The 18581-nt window shown below is 40.9% G+C and overlaps 1 protein-coding gene across 1 annotated transcript in view; it reads left to right on the plus strand.

Moving 5' to 3' along the window:
* The window catches only part of gpm6ab (glycoprotein M6Ab), a 36570-nt gene that overhangs the window by 4347 nt on the left and 13642 nt on the right, over positions 1–18581 (plus strand). The window contains exons 2-5 of the mRNA XM_086120207.1: positions 14464–14656; positions 15646–15802; positions 16323–16476; positions 18471–18547. Coding sequence (XP_085976333.1) covers positions 14464–14656; positions 15646–15802; positions 16323–16476; positions 18471–18547 — 581 coding nt within the window. The remainder of the gene's footprint in view (positions 1–14463; positions 14657–15645; positions 15803–16322; positions 16477–18470; positions 18548–18581) is intronic.

The raw sequence follows: 18581 nt of genomic DNA on the forward strand, positions 1-18581 counted from the left end.
CATGAAGTGCACCCACTGCAAAGGCTCGAACTGCATCCCTGTTCTCCCGAAACGTGTCATTTGGGACTACAAGTCTGCCAATATAACATCTGTGGTCACAAAGTTCTTTAAATACCTCGTTTAGACCACCCAAAGAGCATCTGAATGCCCTGTTTTACCCTAAGCAGTTTGCCTACAGAGCAAATAGCTCATTGGCTGATGCAATCAACACAAGGCTACTCTTCCATCCTAAATGCATTTAAGACCATCATCCTTGAATTTCTCCTCAAGCTGAATTGTTCCTCTCTCTACCTCCATCAATTCATCCATTTTCCGATCTGCTTTATCCTCACAAGGGTCACAGGGGGTGCTGGAGCCTATCCCAGCTGTCTTTGGGCAGTAGGCAGGGGGACACCCTAAACCGGTTATCAGCCAATCGAAGGGCACACACAGACGAACAACCATCCGCACTCACACTCACACCTTGGTACAATTTAGAGTACAAGTGTCAAAGTCAAGGCCCGGGGGCCAGATCTGGCCCACCACATTATTTTATGTGGCCCATGAAAACAAATCACACATGTCAGGTTCCATGATGCTTGTTAAACTCTGAACCAAATTTTCAAATTGTCATATGTAATCCACAATAACAGCCATTATTCTTGACTTCTGATTTTAAAACTAGTTATTCATTAATTTGTTGTGCGCTGTGTATGTAATATGTGGAGGTGATTAAGGGGAAATGGTTTGTGGTTATTTCACTTGTAGAAAAGCAATTCTGTGACTGCTTCAGTTTGCTCAATCAAACCTAATGGAAAACTGACAGGAGACATACAAATGGAAGTGAACCTTGTTTATAAGCCTCATATCCATTTCATTACTAAGACCACTGATAGAGAAGAACTTAATGGAGATAAGTAGTCAATATAAATCGACTTAGCACACTCATAGCGGGAGAGCATTGGCAGGGTGGCGTGAGAGTGAAAACCAAATGCTGGAAGTGAAAACCACACAGGAGAAAGGGGAAAAATGGCAGATTCCCTATTTGAATGTAGTTTTATTACTTTACATCAGTGGTTCTCAATTATTTTCTGTCATGCCCCCCCCAAGAAAGAGGAAAACATCTCGCACCCCCCCCCCCCCCCCGCATGACTACAAATACAGGAGTATGTTTTGTCTATAAAATTGTTAGAAGTACACCTTTGCATAACACTGTATCCTTATTAACATATAAGAGAATAAAAAAAGAAAGAAATCTGGACCAACTTTATGGACCAACTTACAACAAAGAATAGCTTTAGTAACTGGAACAGAAAAGATTTAAAGTGCATCTGAAATTCAAAAATAACATTGAATCCTGAATTTAATTAAAATATTTTTTGACTGACCATGTCAAACCATATGATACTGAAAAATAAAATGACATAAACTCAATAACTAATAATGCATTCAAACTATTCACCAACATTATCTCAGGAGCACAATATTTAAAAAAAACTTTAACCAGCAAAACAAAAATACTGTATATAAAAGAATTTGTGCTTTTTTTTTTTTAAATCAAAGATGATGTCTGGATTAATGGCTACAATGAGCACATTTTGCAATGCACAGCTTTTTGAAGCGAGGTTTGAAGCAGGACACAGCAACTCTCAGCTCCTGCTCAATGTGTAGCCGGGACCTGTATTATTAGTTTACTGACGTAGCAGTCACAAAGCGGCAGGATTGTTGGCGATATTCGGCACGTTTTCGCTGAAAAAAACTCAAGCAGCTTATCAGCGTGATTGGGGTGTAATGTCTTTAAGTGACGCCTTAATTTATTTGGCTTCATGCTGTCCGCTACCAAAACTTTTAGACAAAGTAAGCACATCAATCTTCCTTGGTCTGCCATTGCAGGCACATTGAAACCAAGCTCTACATACGCCTCGTCCTATTTCCTCCCTGAGAATGCTCCCTGCGCAAACTCTACCAGTGAGAGCGCCACTGCCCCCTAACGAAGTGGAGGTGCAACTGCAAGTTATTTTAGGACAGTAAAAAAATAAAAAAGCATGTTCCCCAAGGACAAACGCGTACCCCCTGACGGAGGCCCCACTATTTGAGAAACACTGCTTTACATCGTGAACAATAGTGGGTGAAAGAGGTTAAACTGGATGGATAACAGGAACTTACCTGTAATTCAGTTTCAAGTTTTTTTCCAGGCTGACATTTGTGCCACCAAAATTTACTTGATCGGCTTCACTAGATTTATAATTTATATCCCCATAAAGCCACAGTGGATGCTGTCAGAGAACATACAGTAAAGGTGAAGAGAAGGAGGTGGATGCATCGGAGAATGATTGCCATCAGTATGTATGTGTGTGTGTGTGTGAATGTGTGTATATATATACACACACACATACACACACACATATACAGTATATACCGGTATATATACATGTATATACAGTATATCCATCCACCCATTTTTTGATCCGCTTTATCCTCACAAGGGTCGCTGGGGGTGCTGGAGCCTATCTCAGCTGTCTTCGGGCAGTAGGCGGGGGACACCTTGAACCGGTTGCCACCCAATCGCAGGGCACACAGAGACAAACAACCATCCGCGCTCACACTCACACCTCGGGACAATTTATAGTGTTCAATCAGCCCGCAACATATGTTTTTGGAATGTGGGAGGAAACCAGAGTACCAGGAGAAATCCCACGCAGGCACTGGAAGAACATGCAAACTCCACACAGGAAGGTCGGAATCGGAATCGAACCCTACACCTCTGCACTGTAAGACCAACGTGTTGTGTATATAAATCTCCCATATTTATGTGGGAAAACGTTGTATGTGATGTTAAACCAAGGTTGAACCTTTTAGCGATAATTCCAAAAGGTATGTTTAGCGCAAACAAGACACTGCTGTTCATCAAAAGAACATTAAACCAGTTAAGCATGGTGGGGCAGCTTCATTCCATGACCCCAGTTATAAAGTGTCCACACACCTTAGTTGTCTATAATTATAATTACTGTAACCCTCTTGAAAAGATTTTATTTTCAATGGAGTTGTGCAGTTTAAAGGTCATCTATAAGGTAGAAATGATTTATCTTGGTCATATCACAAAAACCTGTTGTTAAAACAGTGTTTACAATTTTATACTCACTGTAGGTTAAATATTTTGGGAAAAGAACATTATAGTTGATGTATAGCAGTCACTTTTATTTTTAAATCCCTAACAGTGTGAAAGTGAATATTTTGGTCACAATATCATTAAATCAGCACTGCCAGGCACGGATGCACTGCAAATCTGCTGGTGATAATTCAATATCATAGGGCAGGGGTGCCCAAGTCCAGTCCATGAGAGCCCCTATCCAGGCTGTTTTACATTTTTTCTTCCTCCAACATATGTGATTCAAATGATCAGCTCGTCAGCAAGCTTTGCAGAAGCCTGATAATGATCCTGATCATTTGATTGAGGTTTGTTTGAGGGGGAAACATGTAAAACAGTCTGGATAGAGGGTCTTGAGGACTGGACCGCGGCACCCCATGCCATAGTGTGTTCATCTCAACACCGGCCTATTCAACACCACCGGATGTTAATTTTAACACCAGCAAAGTGTCTATATGCTTCCACACTACCCATTGTTAAAGTAACATTGAATTAAATGTTCAACAAATATTCAGTAGTGTGATACAGCAACTAAATGTAATGTTGACAGTGCAGTTAAAATGACACTATTGATGTTTGGATTAACGCAAGTGAGTGTTAATCTCAACACTATATTTTGTGTGGATAAATACCTATTGCCTCACTATACTTTGAATGAGCCACATTTCAAAATTTTAATTCAAAACACTGCGAGTTTTGTTTGATTCCACCTTTCAGGCGAGAAGGACTTTAACCAGTGAACTTCAATCAATATGTGAGGGTGTGGTTTTAATTACAAACAGACACCAATCAGGGTCGAATCCAGTTGACGCGCCATTTTATCAATGTATGTAATCTGTGTTATATCCTACACTACAGAGGCTATTTTATTATGAGTGGTATAAATGCAATTGTTTTACTGTACTCAAAATTTGAACACTGTCCGATTTGCAGTGTGTGAAACATGGACCGTAATGGAGAGGCGAGGAGGGATTGGAGGTTGAACAAACACTTTGACTGACAGATAGAATAATTTCAAAAGGCCCTGCCAGCAGAGCATGCACTCACATGCATACACGATGAGGATTTCATGGATCTGTAAGGGACGTTTTGGTTTACTGTTGTCAGGCTTCCCTTACAGTTAAGTTGCTTTTGTCAGTTGCTTTTGAGTTAGCAAATGCACACATTCTTTAGATGATCCACATAAACTCAATCAACAAGTAAATGAAAGTGCTTAACATGAACACAAGTGAGCAATATAATAATACGTTAGCCTTTTTGACCATAACACACACACCAAATAAACTTCAATTAATATGGTGAATAATGCGTTGATAATAAGAAGCTTTACTGGGTGAACTAAAACCTACAATTACAAGTTTTAATAAGAGGGGGAAGGGTCCTACATTAACTGTAGCCCGATCGCCTAGGGGCAAAATGGGACTCTGTCTACCACATAATCACAGACTGCTCCACTACAAATTTCACAAATAAATTAAATTAAATACAATAAAATCAACAAATTCTTGCTTTAAGCCCCAAGTCGGTGTTCAACTAAACACTATAACTGGGGTATTGAGCCGAGACAATGTATGTGGTACCCCCATTTATCCCACCACCCATTTCCTTCTCCCACCCACGATCGACTTATTGGGCACCCCTGGTCAAAGGATTCTTACGCCTAGCTAAAGACTTTTCTGACATGCATTCGGAATTCTATCACTAATTAATAGATCTACAGTTTAACATCGGACATATTTCAAATACTTCCCTTCATGGGGAACTTATGTGAATTATTTTTTGTGAAGCAATCTTGTTAGCAGCGGAGTGCAGCACACAGTCACCAGCTAAGCAGTTGCATTGGATTAGTCGCGATTAAATGAAACATGTGTGTCAGGGTTTATGTGTAGTAGAGGACCCAAAAGCAGGGAGGCAGGAGAAGCAGGGTGTACTGAATATAATTTATTTTTAAAAAAATACTTGCAGGCGTACGCAGGAAAAACTAAAACTCAGAGGACAAACAAACAGAACTATGACAATTTGCTTGGAAGTAAATGTATTGTGGCAGCACGGTGGTTGACTGGTTATCACGTCCACTTCACAGTAAGAGGATGAGGTTTTGAGTCTGGCGCTGGCTTTCCTGTGTGGAGTTTGCATATTCTCCCCGTGCCTACGTGGGTTTTCTCCGGGTATTTCCATTTTCCTCCCACATTTCAAAAAACATGCACGGTAAGTTGATTGAACGCTCTAAACTTTCCCAAGGTGTGAGCGTGAGTGTGAATGGTTGTTTGTCTTTGTGTGCCCTGTGATTGACTCGCAACCAATTTAGGGTGTACCCCGCCTACTGCCCGAAGACGGCGGAAATAGGCTGCAGCACGCCCAACACCTTCTTGAGGATAAAGCGATTCAGATAATGGATGGATTGACGGATGTTTTGAGGGCTCCGACTGAGCAGGCCACCCCAGATATGTCTTTTTTATGTCATGGCTTGCCAAAGAAATCACTTTTGGTTCCACACTGCAAGCTTTTCTGTCACTGTGATTTTTTTGCATTGTTGTATCTGGACCAAATTATATTTAAAATGTTGACCCAGCAGTCTCATGAAATTATGTCTGAATAATACATGAATACGTGCCTTGCACTGTGATGATGTCCAAATACTGTACCATTATAAATGGTGTATTGCAATATTTGGTTAATGTGCTCATTTACATATGTTCAAAGCGATAATGTAATCAAATGCGTATCCCGATACTGTACATGTCCTTCAAGATAATACATATCACAATATTTGACGTTACTTTGCTTTCATTTTTGAAAAAACAGTCAAATGTATACCCACATGATATTTTTATTATGCTGGACAGCAAAAATGCCAGGTACTCAATGCTCTTAAAATTAATAAATGTTGTCGTGATGCACCTCTTTAGGGATAGGTGCATACCGTAAAAGGGAAGGGAATCACTCTGGTTTCCCAAGGGCGTAACACAAAAAACACGGTCAAAAATGATCCCAAAGGCAAAAATGCTATTTACAATGTATTAAACAAAAAAGGGGCGGCCCAATAGTCCAGTGGTTAGTGCATCGATCTCATAATGCAGAGGTACCGGGTTTGATTCCAGCTCGGGCCTTCCTGTGTGGAATGTGCATGTTCTCCCTGTGCCTTTCTCCGGGTACTCCGGTTTACCCCCCTCCCCACATTCCAAAAACATGCGTGGCAGGCTGATTGAACACTAAAAAATTGTCCCTAGGTGTGAGTGTGAACGTGGATGGTTGTTCGTCTCTGTTTGCCCTGCGATTGGCTGGCAACTGGCCAACTGCCCGAAGACAGCTGGGATAGGCTCCATCGCCCCCGCGACCCTTGTGAGGATAAAGCGGTTCAGAAAATGGATGGATGGATAAACAAAAAAGGTCAAATAAATGGGTCGAAAGCAAAAGGAGGCAAAAGCTGGCATGCAAACTAAGGAGCTACCCTAAAAGTAACAAATATAAGAATGAACAACTAACTACTGACTAAGAAGACAAAAATCTAAGGAAGCACGAGTTGCTACACAAGATACTTGTTGCAGGCATGGAAAAAGTGAGCTATAAGATACACCACGGCTCCCTGTCGCTCTTCGGATGATCTTTCAACTGGGCCCAGGTAGGTGTTGGCCACTCAGGAAGGGTCGGTCTTTCCACCACCTTAGCCAATCCCCGCTGGCCACTTGAGTTCCCACAAAGATCCTATTATAGGCAAGATCACTCATGCTCACATGCAACCCGAGACACACACACACACACACACACACACACACACACACACACACACACACACACACACACACACACACACAGACTAACAAAAGAACTACAGTAAATACTGTACATAATATGGCCAGGGCCGTTAACAGTTGCTTACAGATTAGGCTCCCAGCTCAGAAAGTATTATTAGTTAATGAGGAAAATCCAACCAAATGGCAAAACCAGAAATAACAAATAAAAATATAACACAGACTTCATTAATTTTAAAAATAAACTTCTTTAAATGGCCTTCTTTACCTGCAGCCCGTTGTGCAATTACTATATAGCTGCCTTTGAATTTCCCATCAGCAGTAGTAAGAAAATACATGAAAGTAATTAACTTAAACATGGCAAGCCTGTCGTGCAAAAATAGCCGCCTAAGTAATTTGTCTCTAATAGTTGGAGTCACAAAAAAGACAATTTGACAGAATGTACATTTAGGACACGTAAAGAAATGAACGAAGTACAAAGAGTCGTTAAGCAATATGATGAGTCCAACAGTGTGGAAATCCTGATCAGCAACAGAATTGTACAAATCTAATTCCCATGAAGATGTGACATTGTGTTAAACATGCTAAACAGAATACAATGATGTGCAAATTCTGTTTAACCTACATTTATTTGAATATCCTATAAAAACACAATATTTAATGTACAAACTGTCAAACTATTGTTTTCAGCAAATAATTATGACAGTAGAATTTTATGGCTGCAACACATTCCCAAAATGCTGGGACAGGGTCATGAACTGAGGACACACATTGTTGAACTGCAGTCTAGTACCTGCACTCATTTGCTACGAAGCCACATTTTTGTAAAACTTGCAGAAATAAGCAGGGGTGTCAATGAAAAACCTGTATGTACCTTTCAGCATTAATGGTGCCTTCACATATGCCATTGGCACTAACACACGCGATTATCATCACAGACGCTGGCTTTTGGAACTTTGCGTCCATAACAATCCGGATGGTTCTTTTCCCCTTTGACCCAGAGGGCCAGTTCACAATATCAACAAAAAATTTGAAATGTGGACTCATGAGACCACCAAATAGCTTGTCAATGTCGTGAATTTCAATGAAATACCGTCTATGTTAAACATAGGCGGCCCGGTGTTTGACTGGTTAGCGCGTCGGCCTCACAGTGCAGGGGTGGAGGGTTCGATTCCGGCCTTCCTGTGTGTCGTTTGCATGTTCTCCAGCATGCCCACGATCCTTGTGAGGATAAGCTAATTAGAAAATGGATGAATGGATGGATGGATGGATGGATGGATGAATATCGGTGATATGCAAATCATTGTATTCTGTTCTTATTTACGTTTAACACAATGTTCCAACCTCATTGCAATTGGGTTTGTACAAATGATGCAGATTGACACCATTATAATGATGAGATCAGCAATAATAGTGGTAAAAGACAAAATTGAGAGTCACAATAAGTCACAATGAAAATACAAGTCAAACTTTTAAGAATTTAATAGAACGGGGAAAGAAGCTCAACTCAACTCAACTGTATTTATAGAGCACTTTCAAACAGCCATTGCTGTATATAAAGTGCTGTACATGGCTGTTGAAATGCTTGTGGCTTCTTGTGTATATTGTTTGATTGCACCTTCTCAAGGAATGGAGCAGCAAAAGGTGTAGCCCGGTAAGGTGTGTCCAAGAGAATTTTGCCAGCTCCCTCTTATTTTTTTTTCTGTTTTTTTTTTGGTTCTTGAGAGTGGGCGTAGGAGTCAGGGGCATGCCCAATGATCCTATTGGCAGCCCTGACTGCCGCATTTAAATTTAGTCATGTGCAGGAGCACCAGATCATACCCTGATAGATGAACACAGAACTGATTCACTGAATGCTGTATCAAATGGCTTCAGCAGCTCCTGTGGCAGGTTATGAAGGTTTTTTTTGTTTGTTTTTCTGAAACCCACAATCATCTTTACTGTATTCTCCAAATTCAGGTTGTGAATTCAGGTGCTGGCTGCACCAGAGCACCAGCCTCTCCAGTTCCCCTCAATACGGGGACTCATCATAATTGTTGATCAGGTCGATGATTGTGGTGTCAGTGGCCAACTTCAGTTCAGCAGTTAGACAGCTGCATGTAAAGAAATACAGTCAATCATGAAGAGAGCCAAGAGTACTGTACTTGAAAGAGAACACATCCTTGGTGGACACTGTTACTCATGGGACATGGGAATGAGATGGTTTAATCCCAGCCTCACCTGCTGTGTCCTGCCCAGGGTTGAGGTGGCCATCAGGAATTTCTTGAAAATACGGTAATTTTCTCCAAACATCTAGCGCACTGGTTCTTAACCTGGGTTCAATCAAACCCCAGGGTTTCGGTGAGTCGGTCTCAGGGGTTCGATGTAGCCTCTGCCATCGAGGGTAAGACACACGCGACTCAACATGTTAATTAGTTATGACACGCCCGCTTAGCCATCACTGGCTGCAGATGTTCACATGACGTTGCTTGTCCAATCAGTGCTGTGGGAAATTTAGTTCGCTTCGTAGTCAACGTGTGACTGTCGTGATAGTACGTCATTCAATTTTTTTAAAAAAAGTATACTTATCCCTTGAAATTTTCTTAACTTTTTTATGTTTTTAATAAATGTGATTTTTTTTAATATCTTGAATTTGTAAAAAAATATATATATATTTTTTTCACTCATGAAGGGTTCAGTGAATGTGCATATTAACTAGTTGGGCTCGGTACCTCAAAAAAGGTTAAGAACCACTGATCTAGCGTATTTCTGGGCCAATCCTGGCCATCACAGCTGCGAGCAGCCATCCGAACACATACATACACCCTCGTCAACAACTACGCTTCAGCACATGACATCAGCACCTCATTCGTGGCTACATTTCGGCACATGACGACGAGTTGATGACACCATTTCAGCGGATGATGGAGGACTATCCTGGGCCGAATTTTGATCCCAGCACTTCCCTGGTCCTGCCTGTCAGGAACCTGCAAAGCTTGGAGATGAGGAGTTCAGGGATGATTCGATTGAATGCATAACTGAAGTCCACGAAGAGGACCATTGCATAGGTCCCATGATTCCAACTTTCATTAATGTACAAGCATGTTCCTCCACCTTTAGTTTTGTCTCCCTGAAGTTGGAAACCATGAAGGTGAAGCGCATCACCTGAGATGCATTCAGCAGGGGGTTTCATTGAAACAATGAGCAACAGAACATGTAAAGTCCATTTGTTGTTGTAAAGTTGCCCGCACACGTCCCCCATCTGCATTGTCTTCAACAAGCCCCATATCATGCAGCTGCACCCTCAGATTTTCTGTTCAAAAAGCATTGTGGATTTGTGACAGTTGGCGAAAAGAGGTCCAAAGTAGAGTCTTACCTTGTATAAGTGACTGGCGTGTGGTCACCACAAATTGAAAAAAAAAAAACTACTACTGTACTATCAATGCTGAGCTTCCTCACAAACAAGGAAACACCCTCATGTTTATGGAGCATATACAGCCGTTGGTGCTTGGCGTGTCCCGGTTTTTACCGGGTCACTGGGTCTTGCCTGCTTATCAAACATTGGCTATATAACATGGCTAGTATAAAACACACAATGACAAACACCTGTATACATAATCTGTGTCTGATACAACTGTGTTAATATGCATTCATAGAATAATGATATACTGTATATTGAATACTTAGACCACACAAATGAAAAAATGTGAAAAGAAAAATCATTCCTTCTCCACACACACTTATAACACAGTGTCTCACATCTCCTCCATCTGACTCAGAACTGCCTCATTAATGGGACAAATAGTCATAGTCAAATAATGACTGAATGGCTTTTATACAGATGAAAAAGCGCAATTGTAACATTTTCTTATATTCTGCCATTCACTGCAAATTGTTTATGTACAACATTTTCACGCTTATGGCTCTTATTTTGACATGAAACAATGTCTATGAATCTCTTCAAAATAACCACTGAGCACACTGACGTGATGTGTGCCTCTGAGGCTGCGCAGGAAAATGTGTATTAGTATGGCTTTGATGCTTGCTGAGCTGCACTGTTGCCATAACAACGCTACAGGCAAAGTGGGTCAGCAGGCTCCTGCCACACCCCTGCTGGCATGGCAACATGGCCGCTCAATTAAACATGAGCAGTAGGATGACTCACACGAATGAAGGCACACAAGCTCTTTTCTAAGAACTCGGGAGATGATTCTATTGTTTTCAATACCTTTTTGTCTTTGCATAGAAGCATGCAGGTTATTTATTTGTGTGCGTGTGTTTGTGTGCGCATACAGTAGGTCTTCAGATTTATATCATTACTGAATGGTCAAAAGCATGGGTGGAGCTAGGGTGGAATGAGTAATTCACCAGCACCACAGTAGACTGTCAAACATCTGTCAAGTCAATTAGTCAAAATCCAAAAATACTCCAATGTTGTGCAAAATAGAAACTGTAATTTACAACATTGAAAAACACATTACAGAACAATTTGAAAGAAAACAGCTGTGACTATTTCAAAGACACATGTTCTAAATACAGGATATCACAGCAGAAGACTGCACATGGAGCAATTGCAGCTTTAAAACCATCCAAATGTATTTTAGAGGCTGTAAATTAAGAAGCTGCGGTTGGGACTCAAATAAACTCAGTGACCCCAATCCTGTCTCACTATTATCTTTAATAAATTTGACTATATATCACAAGAAACACTGTTCAGGACAAACCACCGCATATCACTGACAGGCAGATATAGTAGATACCCGCTGCCTCCTTCACGCTCAGGCTCACAGTTGACAAAAGAGCTGTCCTGGCCACATCCAATTCCACTAGGTTAATGACTTTCCAAAACCTGCAGGATGAAAAGGAAAAATGAGCAAGTGATGACAAATATTTGTCATTTCTTTCATTTCTATTCACTCATCAACATTGTGTCGGTATAAAATAAAATAGCGATGATGGATCCAATCATCCTTTCTGTATCCATCAGCTGTAGATTTTACTGATACATTGTGACTTACATATTTATCAACTCCTATTTCTCAAAAGAGACCAAATGAATAAATCCCCAATCACACATAAAAAGAATACGATCAGTGTTTCGTGACCATCACTATGAGTTAAATAGTGTGATTATATTTGTGAAAATTATGGTAATAATAATATTTTGATTTAAAAAAAAATATTAATCATAATCATTCAGACCGAGCACTTTTTCTCTTCTTGGCCTCACTGACTGTTTGACCGATATGTGGGGAGGCTTAGACAAATGTGCAATTTACTTTGATCATAAACATATATGCATTGCCACTAATTGTACAAAGGCACAAAACTTTAACAAGTAATTGGTATTGAAAAATATAGCAATGCATTTTAAGATTAAATGGATTTGTAAAGAAAGGAATTTTTAAAGCATTTGCACGTGCATATAAAATCGAAATGTAATCCCTGCCTTCACCTTACAAACTAAGGAGAGTGCTATTAAATGTGTAAAGAATAAAGTATTCACATGTCCTTGATACCGTCTGCTGTGTTGGGTCTGTCTCAGTGACAGACTGAGGCTGCTGTTGTCTTCTTCTCTGATCAAAACAATGTTGTCTTCTACTCTGACCAAAACAGTGTGTCCCCTAGCGGATACTCCATGAATTGCACCTTATTAAAACATTCATTCCGTGTCTTTTATGCATTTTTTCACTTTTAAATTATCCTGCGGGCCTGATCGAACCTCCTTGGGGGCTAGTTCCGTCCCGCGGGCCGTATGTTTGACACACCTGCTTTAAGAAGTTGTTTTCTCTTCTGTAAAGGCATGACGCACAGCACGAGCATGTTCGATATAAAATGAGTTGTCACTTAACTCATTCACTCCCAGAAGACGTTTTTAAACGTCTTTTTAGACTTGGTCTAGAATTGGCTGGTCCTGAATGAGTTAATTTGGCCAAAGAATAATAATAATAATAAAAATAATAATAATGGCAATGTTAAAAAGCATAACTGACAAGAAAATGAAAGACTCCCCTGACCCCTTCTCTCCCTTCCCAAATACACATATAGGTACATGTGCAGCACAGACATGGAAACAGAAATAGGATTGATAGAACTGTGAACTTCCTAATGTTTTTAAACTTCGGTTTAAAATGGGTTCGAATAATGGATGGATGAATAATCCACCCACTATTCGAACCGCTGGAGCCTATCCCAGCTGTCTTCGAGCAGCAAGCGAGGGAAACCTGATCTGGTTGCCAGATGTTTTATTAAATGAATAGTAAAAAAATATATATATTTTAAAATTGAAAATACAAAGCTGGAGGGGGCTTAACTGGTTCGATGTGGATTACTGACTGGGCTACAATTTACTGGTAGACAGGCGCACAAAAACAGGCATAACTTTGTTTTCATGCTAGCGCAAGTCTAGTTAAGTGTGTTTCAAGCTATGTTGTGCCTCTCTGCGTTCTGTGTTGCCTCGCCCCTGACTCATCTGACGACTTGGTCACAGGAAGTAGTCTACGCTGACGTAAACTAAATTGTACACTAGCTAAAGGATATCTGTTGCGCAGTGCAGGTAGTGTAATGTGATTTTAGTGTATATGATTGAGGCGCAGGCAGACAAATGCAGTACTTTGTGGACATGTGTGAAGGATGTCACGAGATTTCATTCACACCACCGTGCGACAAACCCTGTGAATCATTGTAGAAAATCAATTCATTTAACAAGAGTCTTGTTTCATTCCACAGTGGCGCACGGCACCCCGTTATGCTACCTGTGCAAAATCTATCTCCTCCTATGTGTACAGTTGGATTGCAGTTTGCGCTGGAGTCTAGCGGCTAGACCCACGCTCGGAACAAAAATAGGGCCCATTGTATCCAGTGCTATAGATAGATCCATTCGCCAAAAAATTATGGTTGATTCTGAAGCTAAGACTTCTTATAGAACAGAATTGATAAAATGGTGTGGACCTGAACGTACAGTGTCTAGGCATTAAACAACATTCATGAGATGAGGAACATGCATAATTGTCAGAAGGGCCATTTTAATGGAAATTTAGAAGCTCACTTCAAATTGGACAGATGAGCTCAGTTTGTCGTCTGCAACTGTTGGCGGCACACGAGTCAAAGTTCGCAATCTGGAAAATGCTATGTCTCTTACGACTGGAAACTAGAGAAACTAAGGCTTGCAAAAGGTTCCTAGGGAAGCATTTAAAGTCAATCGACCGGAGGTCAGGGAATACATCCGTTATTTTTGCCGGCATTTGAAGCGGAAGGGGTTTGATGCGAATTGGTGACAAAGGGCATCGAGGGGTTAAGGAAACCTTCAAGCTTATTGTATATGGCACTCCTACTGTATATGGCACTCCATTTTATCTGCAAAGTTCCTTAGATCCTTGAGTCTCTATTCGTGTGCTCTTCCATCTCATTGACCCCGCATACTGTACACACATACCAATTGTCATTTTCTTCCAAATTAAAAAAAAAAAATCACTTTTTTAAAATTTTATTTTATGTCAGTTTCATATTTGGTCGATAATGGTCATTCTTGTTCTATCAATTCCATTGTTGGCATGACAATGTAAAGGTGTTTCATTACAGAGTCGTGTTTTTCTGTCCATTCAGGTTGCAAGGAGTGTTGTGAGCGATGTGTGGGTAGTCTGCCCTGGGCATCCCTCATCGCCACCATCCTCCTCTACATGGGTGTGGCCTTGTTCTGTGGATGTGGCCATGAAGCTCTGAGTGGGACCGTCACTATCCTCCAGAACTACTTTGAGGTCATCCGAGGCTCTGGAGAAACTCTGGATGTGTTTACCATGTGAGTATTTACAGTATCCCAAGCCATATTTGGTTAAGTGATCAAAATTGGTATTAAACAACTTTAGTTTACATTTAAATGAATAACAATGTCATTATGTTTTGTTTCAACAATGTTCAATACTATTTTCCTGGGTGTCCATTAATCATAAGATTTTAACCTTTTGTTAAATATTTTCATGAAGTCTAGTAAATCACATGAAATTGGAAATGAGCAGGCAACGAAACATATTAAAGTCATCATATAATTAAATATTATAAAACATCTTATGTGCTGCTAATAGTCATTCATACGACACTGTGGTTGACCATCTGATTCAAAAGTAACTATTCTGTAGTAGTTGAATGGAGGATTGCAGAGTTTTAATATGCTGCATTCACCTCAAAAGCACCAATTCTGAAATTGCCAATGCAAATAAATAAATAAGAAGGAAGAAAAAAAAGCATTGAATGAAAATATAAACATTGGATTTTATTTAAGATCACAATTTATATTAAATAAATTCAACTTAGTAAGATGTCCTACATGATCTACTACTAAATAAGTGTTCTCAGATCACAATTAGCATGCAGAGCTGTAATGCAATCCTTTTATTGTAACACTGCAAGACACTGAAAACAATATTTTTGCTCAATACAAAAGCTGATTAAGATCAGTATTAATCTGTAGTTTACTGATGATGAAACCATTCATTTCAGATATGCTCCAACTTTGCTATGTCTGTATCATTCATATTTTTATGACATGGAAAAGTCAAACCCTCCATGATACCCCACTCCCCCAAAATATGACATCACACACCATTTCCACCTTCATCAGAAACACACATAAACACATTTTAGGGTTATTTCCACTTGTATATCTGAAATAGCATACCCTCTCCTTTAAAAACAAAATCCACCACCATAATTATGTAATGATTTGATGAAATTATTAATACCATAATACAGAGATTTAGAATTGAAAAGTAATGTTTATTTTCTCTGCAGCATTGACATCCTGAAGTACATCATCTATGGCCTTGCAGCTGGATTCTTTGTCTTTGGAGTGTTGTTGCTGGTGGAGGCGTTTTTCACCACTGGAGCAATAAGGGATCTGTATGGAGAGTTCAAGATTACTGCATGCGGACGCTGCCTGACTGCATTTGTAAGAAAGCTTAGATTTATTTGGCTGAAGAGAAATAAAAGGACATCACATTAATTGTAAGGCGTTTCAATTCATGCTCCTTCAGAAATGAGTGGTTAACGAAATGGTAGTCAACTGGAACCACATCCCATTATGAATGCAAGAACCTAGCAAAACAAAAATATTAATTGATCTCTAAAACACAAATGCTTAAGTGGAATTTGACATCAAATAGTAACTAGAATGGGAGGCATGATAGGAAATGTTATGCTGTGTTGGCGAAACATGACAATTCAGGTTTGAAAAGAAAAACAATGGACAATAACTTATTTAATGAGGAGGTGTTTAATTTTACTTAAATTACTTAGGTTTTTTTTCCTGTTTTCTGGTGGATCATTTTACTCCTGCATTGCTGTTTGGAAAAAAAAAAGTGGATTATTGCTTAAAATGTGGACATAATGGTTATTGTCTCTCTTAATGATGAGAAAAACAGAATTTATCATTCAGGTTTTGTGTTACTGTTTACCTTATGTCTGTTCAGTTGATGTTCCTGGCCTACCTGTTTTTCCTGGTGTGGCTGGGTGTGACAGCTTTCACCAGCCTGCCGGTCTTCATGTACTTCAATGTTTGGTCCATGTGTAAAAACACTAGCGTGGTTGAGGGAGCCAACCTCTGTCTGGACCTCCGCCAGTTTGGTAGGTAAAATGAGCTATTCCTGGTGCTTGAATCAATGAAAAACACTCATGTCTTGAAAGACAGTTCCACCTCAACTAGACAATCCCTATAAGGGTCACATGTGGCCCCGGCCCTTGCTATAAAACATGCGTCAAATCAAATCGAACCTCCAAAATCTGTAAGGGTTATACAAATTGGAATTCAACCAAGTTGTTTTGAAAAAAGTACCTCTTAAATTGTAACCACATATCTGTGACGTCACGTGAGTTAGAATATGCAATGAGAATTCAACATGTTTTAAAAAATTCCACATGTGGGCACTTGTTGAAGACTGAATGCAAAAAGCCTTTATTTATAGGGGTGGAACATTAAAAAATAACAACCTGTACCTCAGCGACCCAAAGCCAAAGCTACATTCCCCTTGGCCGGCCCATACCCATCAGCTGCCTCTGGAGTCCCACAGGGCTAAAAGGTCATATAGGACTCCTTCCTCTGCTTGACAGTATTCCTTACCATCAGTGTCCACCAGCGGGTTCGGGGATTGCCGCCACGACGGACTACCTTACGGCCACAGCTCCGATGGGCTGCCTCAACAACAGAGGCATGAAATATGGCCAACTCGGACTCAATGTAGCCCACCTGAGGTGGAACTAAAAACTCTTGCTGGCAGGGGTTTCTGCCAGATGTTCCTCGCAAACCCTCACAATATGTTTGGGTCTGCCAGTCGGTCCAACATCTTCCCTCACCATTGGAGCTAATGCGGCACCAGGTAATGATCAGTTCACTGGAGTGTCCAAAATATGTGGCCGTAAATCTGATGACAGTACTACAAAGTCGATCATCGAACTACAGCCTAGGGTGTCCTGATGCCAAGTCCACATATGGACCCCCTTATGTTCGCACATGGTGTTTCTTGTGGACCATCCATGATGGGCACATAAATCCAGTAACAGAACACCAATTGGGTTCTGATCATTCGGGGGCCTAGTGTTGGTTGCTTTCCTCTCAAACACCCCCTTCCAGGTTTCACTGTCATCACCCACGTGAGCAAATAACTCCCCCAGAATAATGAGGGATTCCCCAGCGGGAACGCTCTCCAGCACACCCTTCAAGGACTCCAAAACGCTTGGCTACTCTAAGCTGCTGTTTGGTAAATAGGCACAAACAGTCATGACCCCCCCCCCCCCCCCGCAACACACGAAAGCGGAAGGAGGTTGCTCTCTCATCCACTGGGGTGAACCCCAATGTACAGGTGCCAAGCCAGGGTGCATGCCCACATCTGCTCTGTGCCTCTCTCAGTGACCAACTCAAGAATGAGAAAGAGTCCAACCCCCTTTTGAGAGGACTGATAAAAGAGCCGTAATGTGTGGAGGAGAGTCCGACTATGTTTAGTTGGAATTGCTCTGCCTTGTACACCAGCTCGGGCTCCTTCCCTGCCAGAAAGGTTACATTCCATGTCCCTAGAACTGGCTTCTGTTGTTGGGGATTTGAACCGCCAAGTTCCCCGCCTTTGACCGGCACTAAAGTCACAGGGCACCTGACCCCTTTGGTCCCACCAACAGTTGGTGAGCCCATGTGAATGGGGACCCACAATGCCTTTTTGGGCCGTGCAAGGCTGGGCCCAATGGGCGCAGGCCTGACCACCAGGTGATTGCCAGCAAGCACCACCTGTCGGCCTGGCTATAGAGGGGGGCCTCGGTGCCTTGTGTCTGGGCAAGGGAAAACTGAATTTAATATTTATCTTCACCATAAGACATTTGTGAGCCATGCTCCATCTGGTCCCCTAAATAGGAACTGTTTGACATGGGGCATGCCAGGGGCATAAAGCAGCAGACAGTTTAGCTGTTGGGATCATTGGGAGACACAAACCCCTCCCCCCACCCGCAAATTCTTTTTTTTTTCTTTCTTTTTTAATTTTTTTTTTTTATGGCAACAGCCTCAAATTGTTTTGAATTTAAAACAAAGCGGAAGTCAAACAAAATCATTTAGCCATGACCAGGTTTCTGTTCATCAGGTGCTGTGACCATATCTGAGGAGAGGAAGGTTTGCACAGGATCTGAGAAGTTCTTCAAGATGTGTGAATCTAATGAGGTAAGAACTGCTGTGTGGTTTGATCTGACCCAAA

This window comes from Hippocampus guttulatus, chromosome 9 (genome assembly GCF_054856545.1).
Source record: "Hippocampus guttulatus isolate MCC_2025c chromosome 9, RoL_Hgut_1.0, whole genome shotgun sequence".
Taxonomy (NCBI): domain Eukaryota; kingdom Metazoa; phylum Chordata; class Actinopteri; order Syngnathiformes; family Syngnathidae; genus Hippocampus; species Hippocampus guttulatus.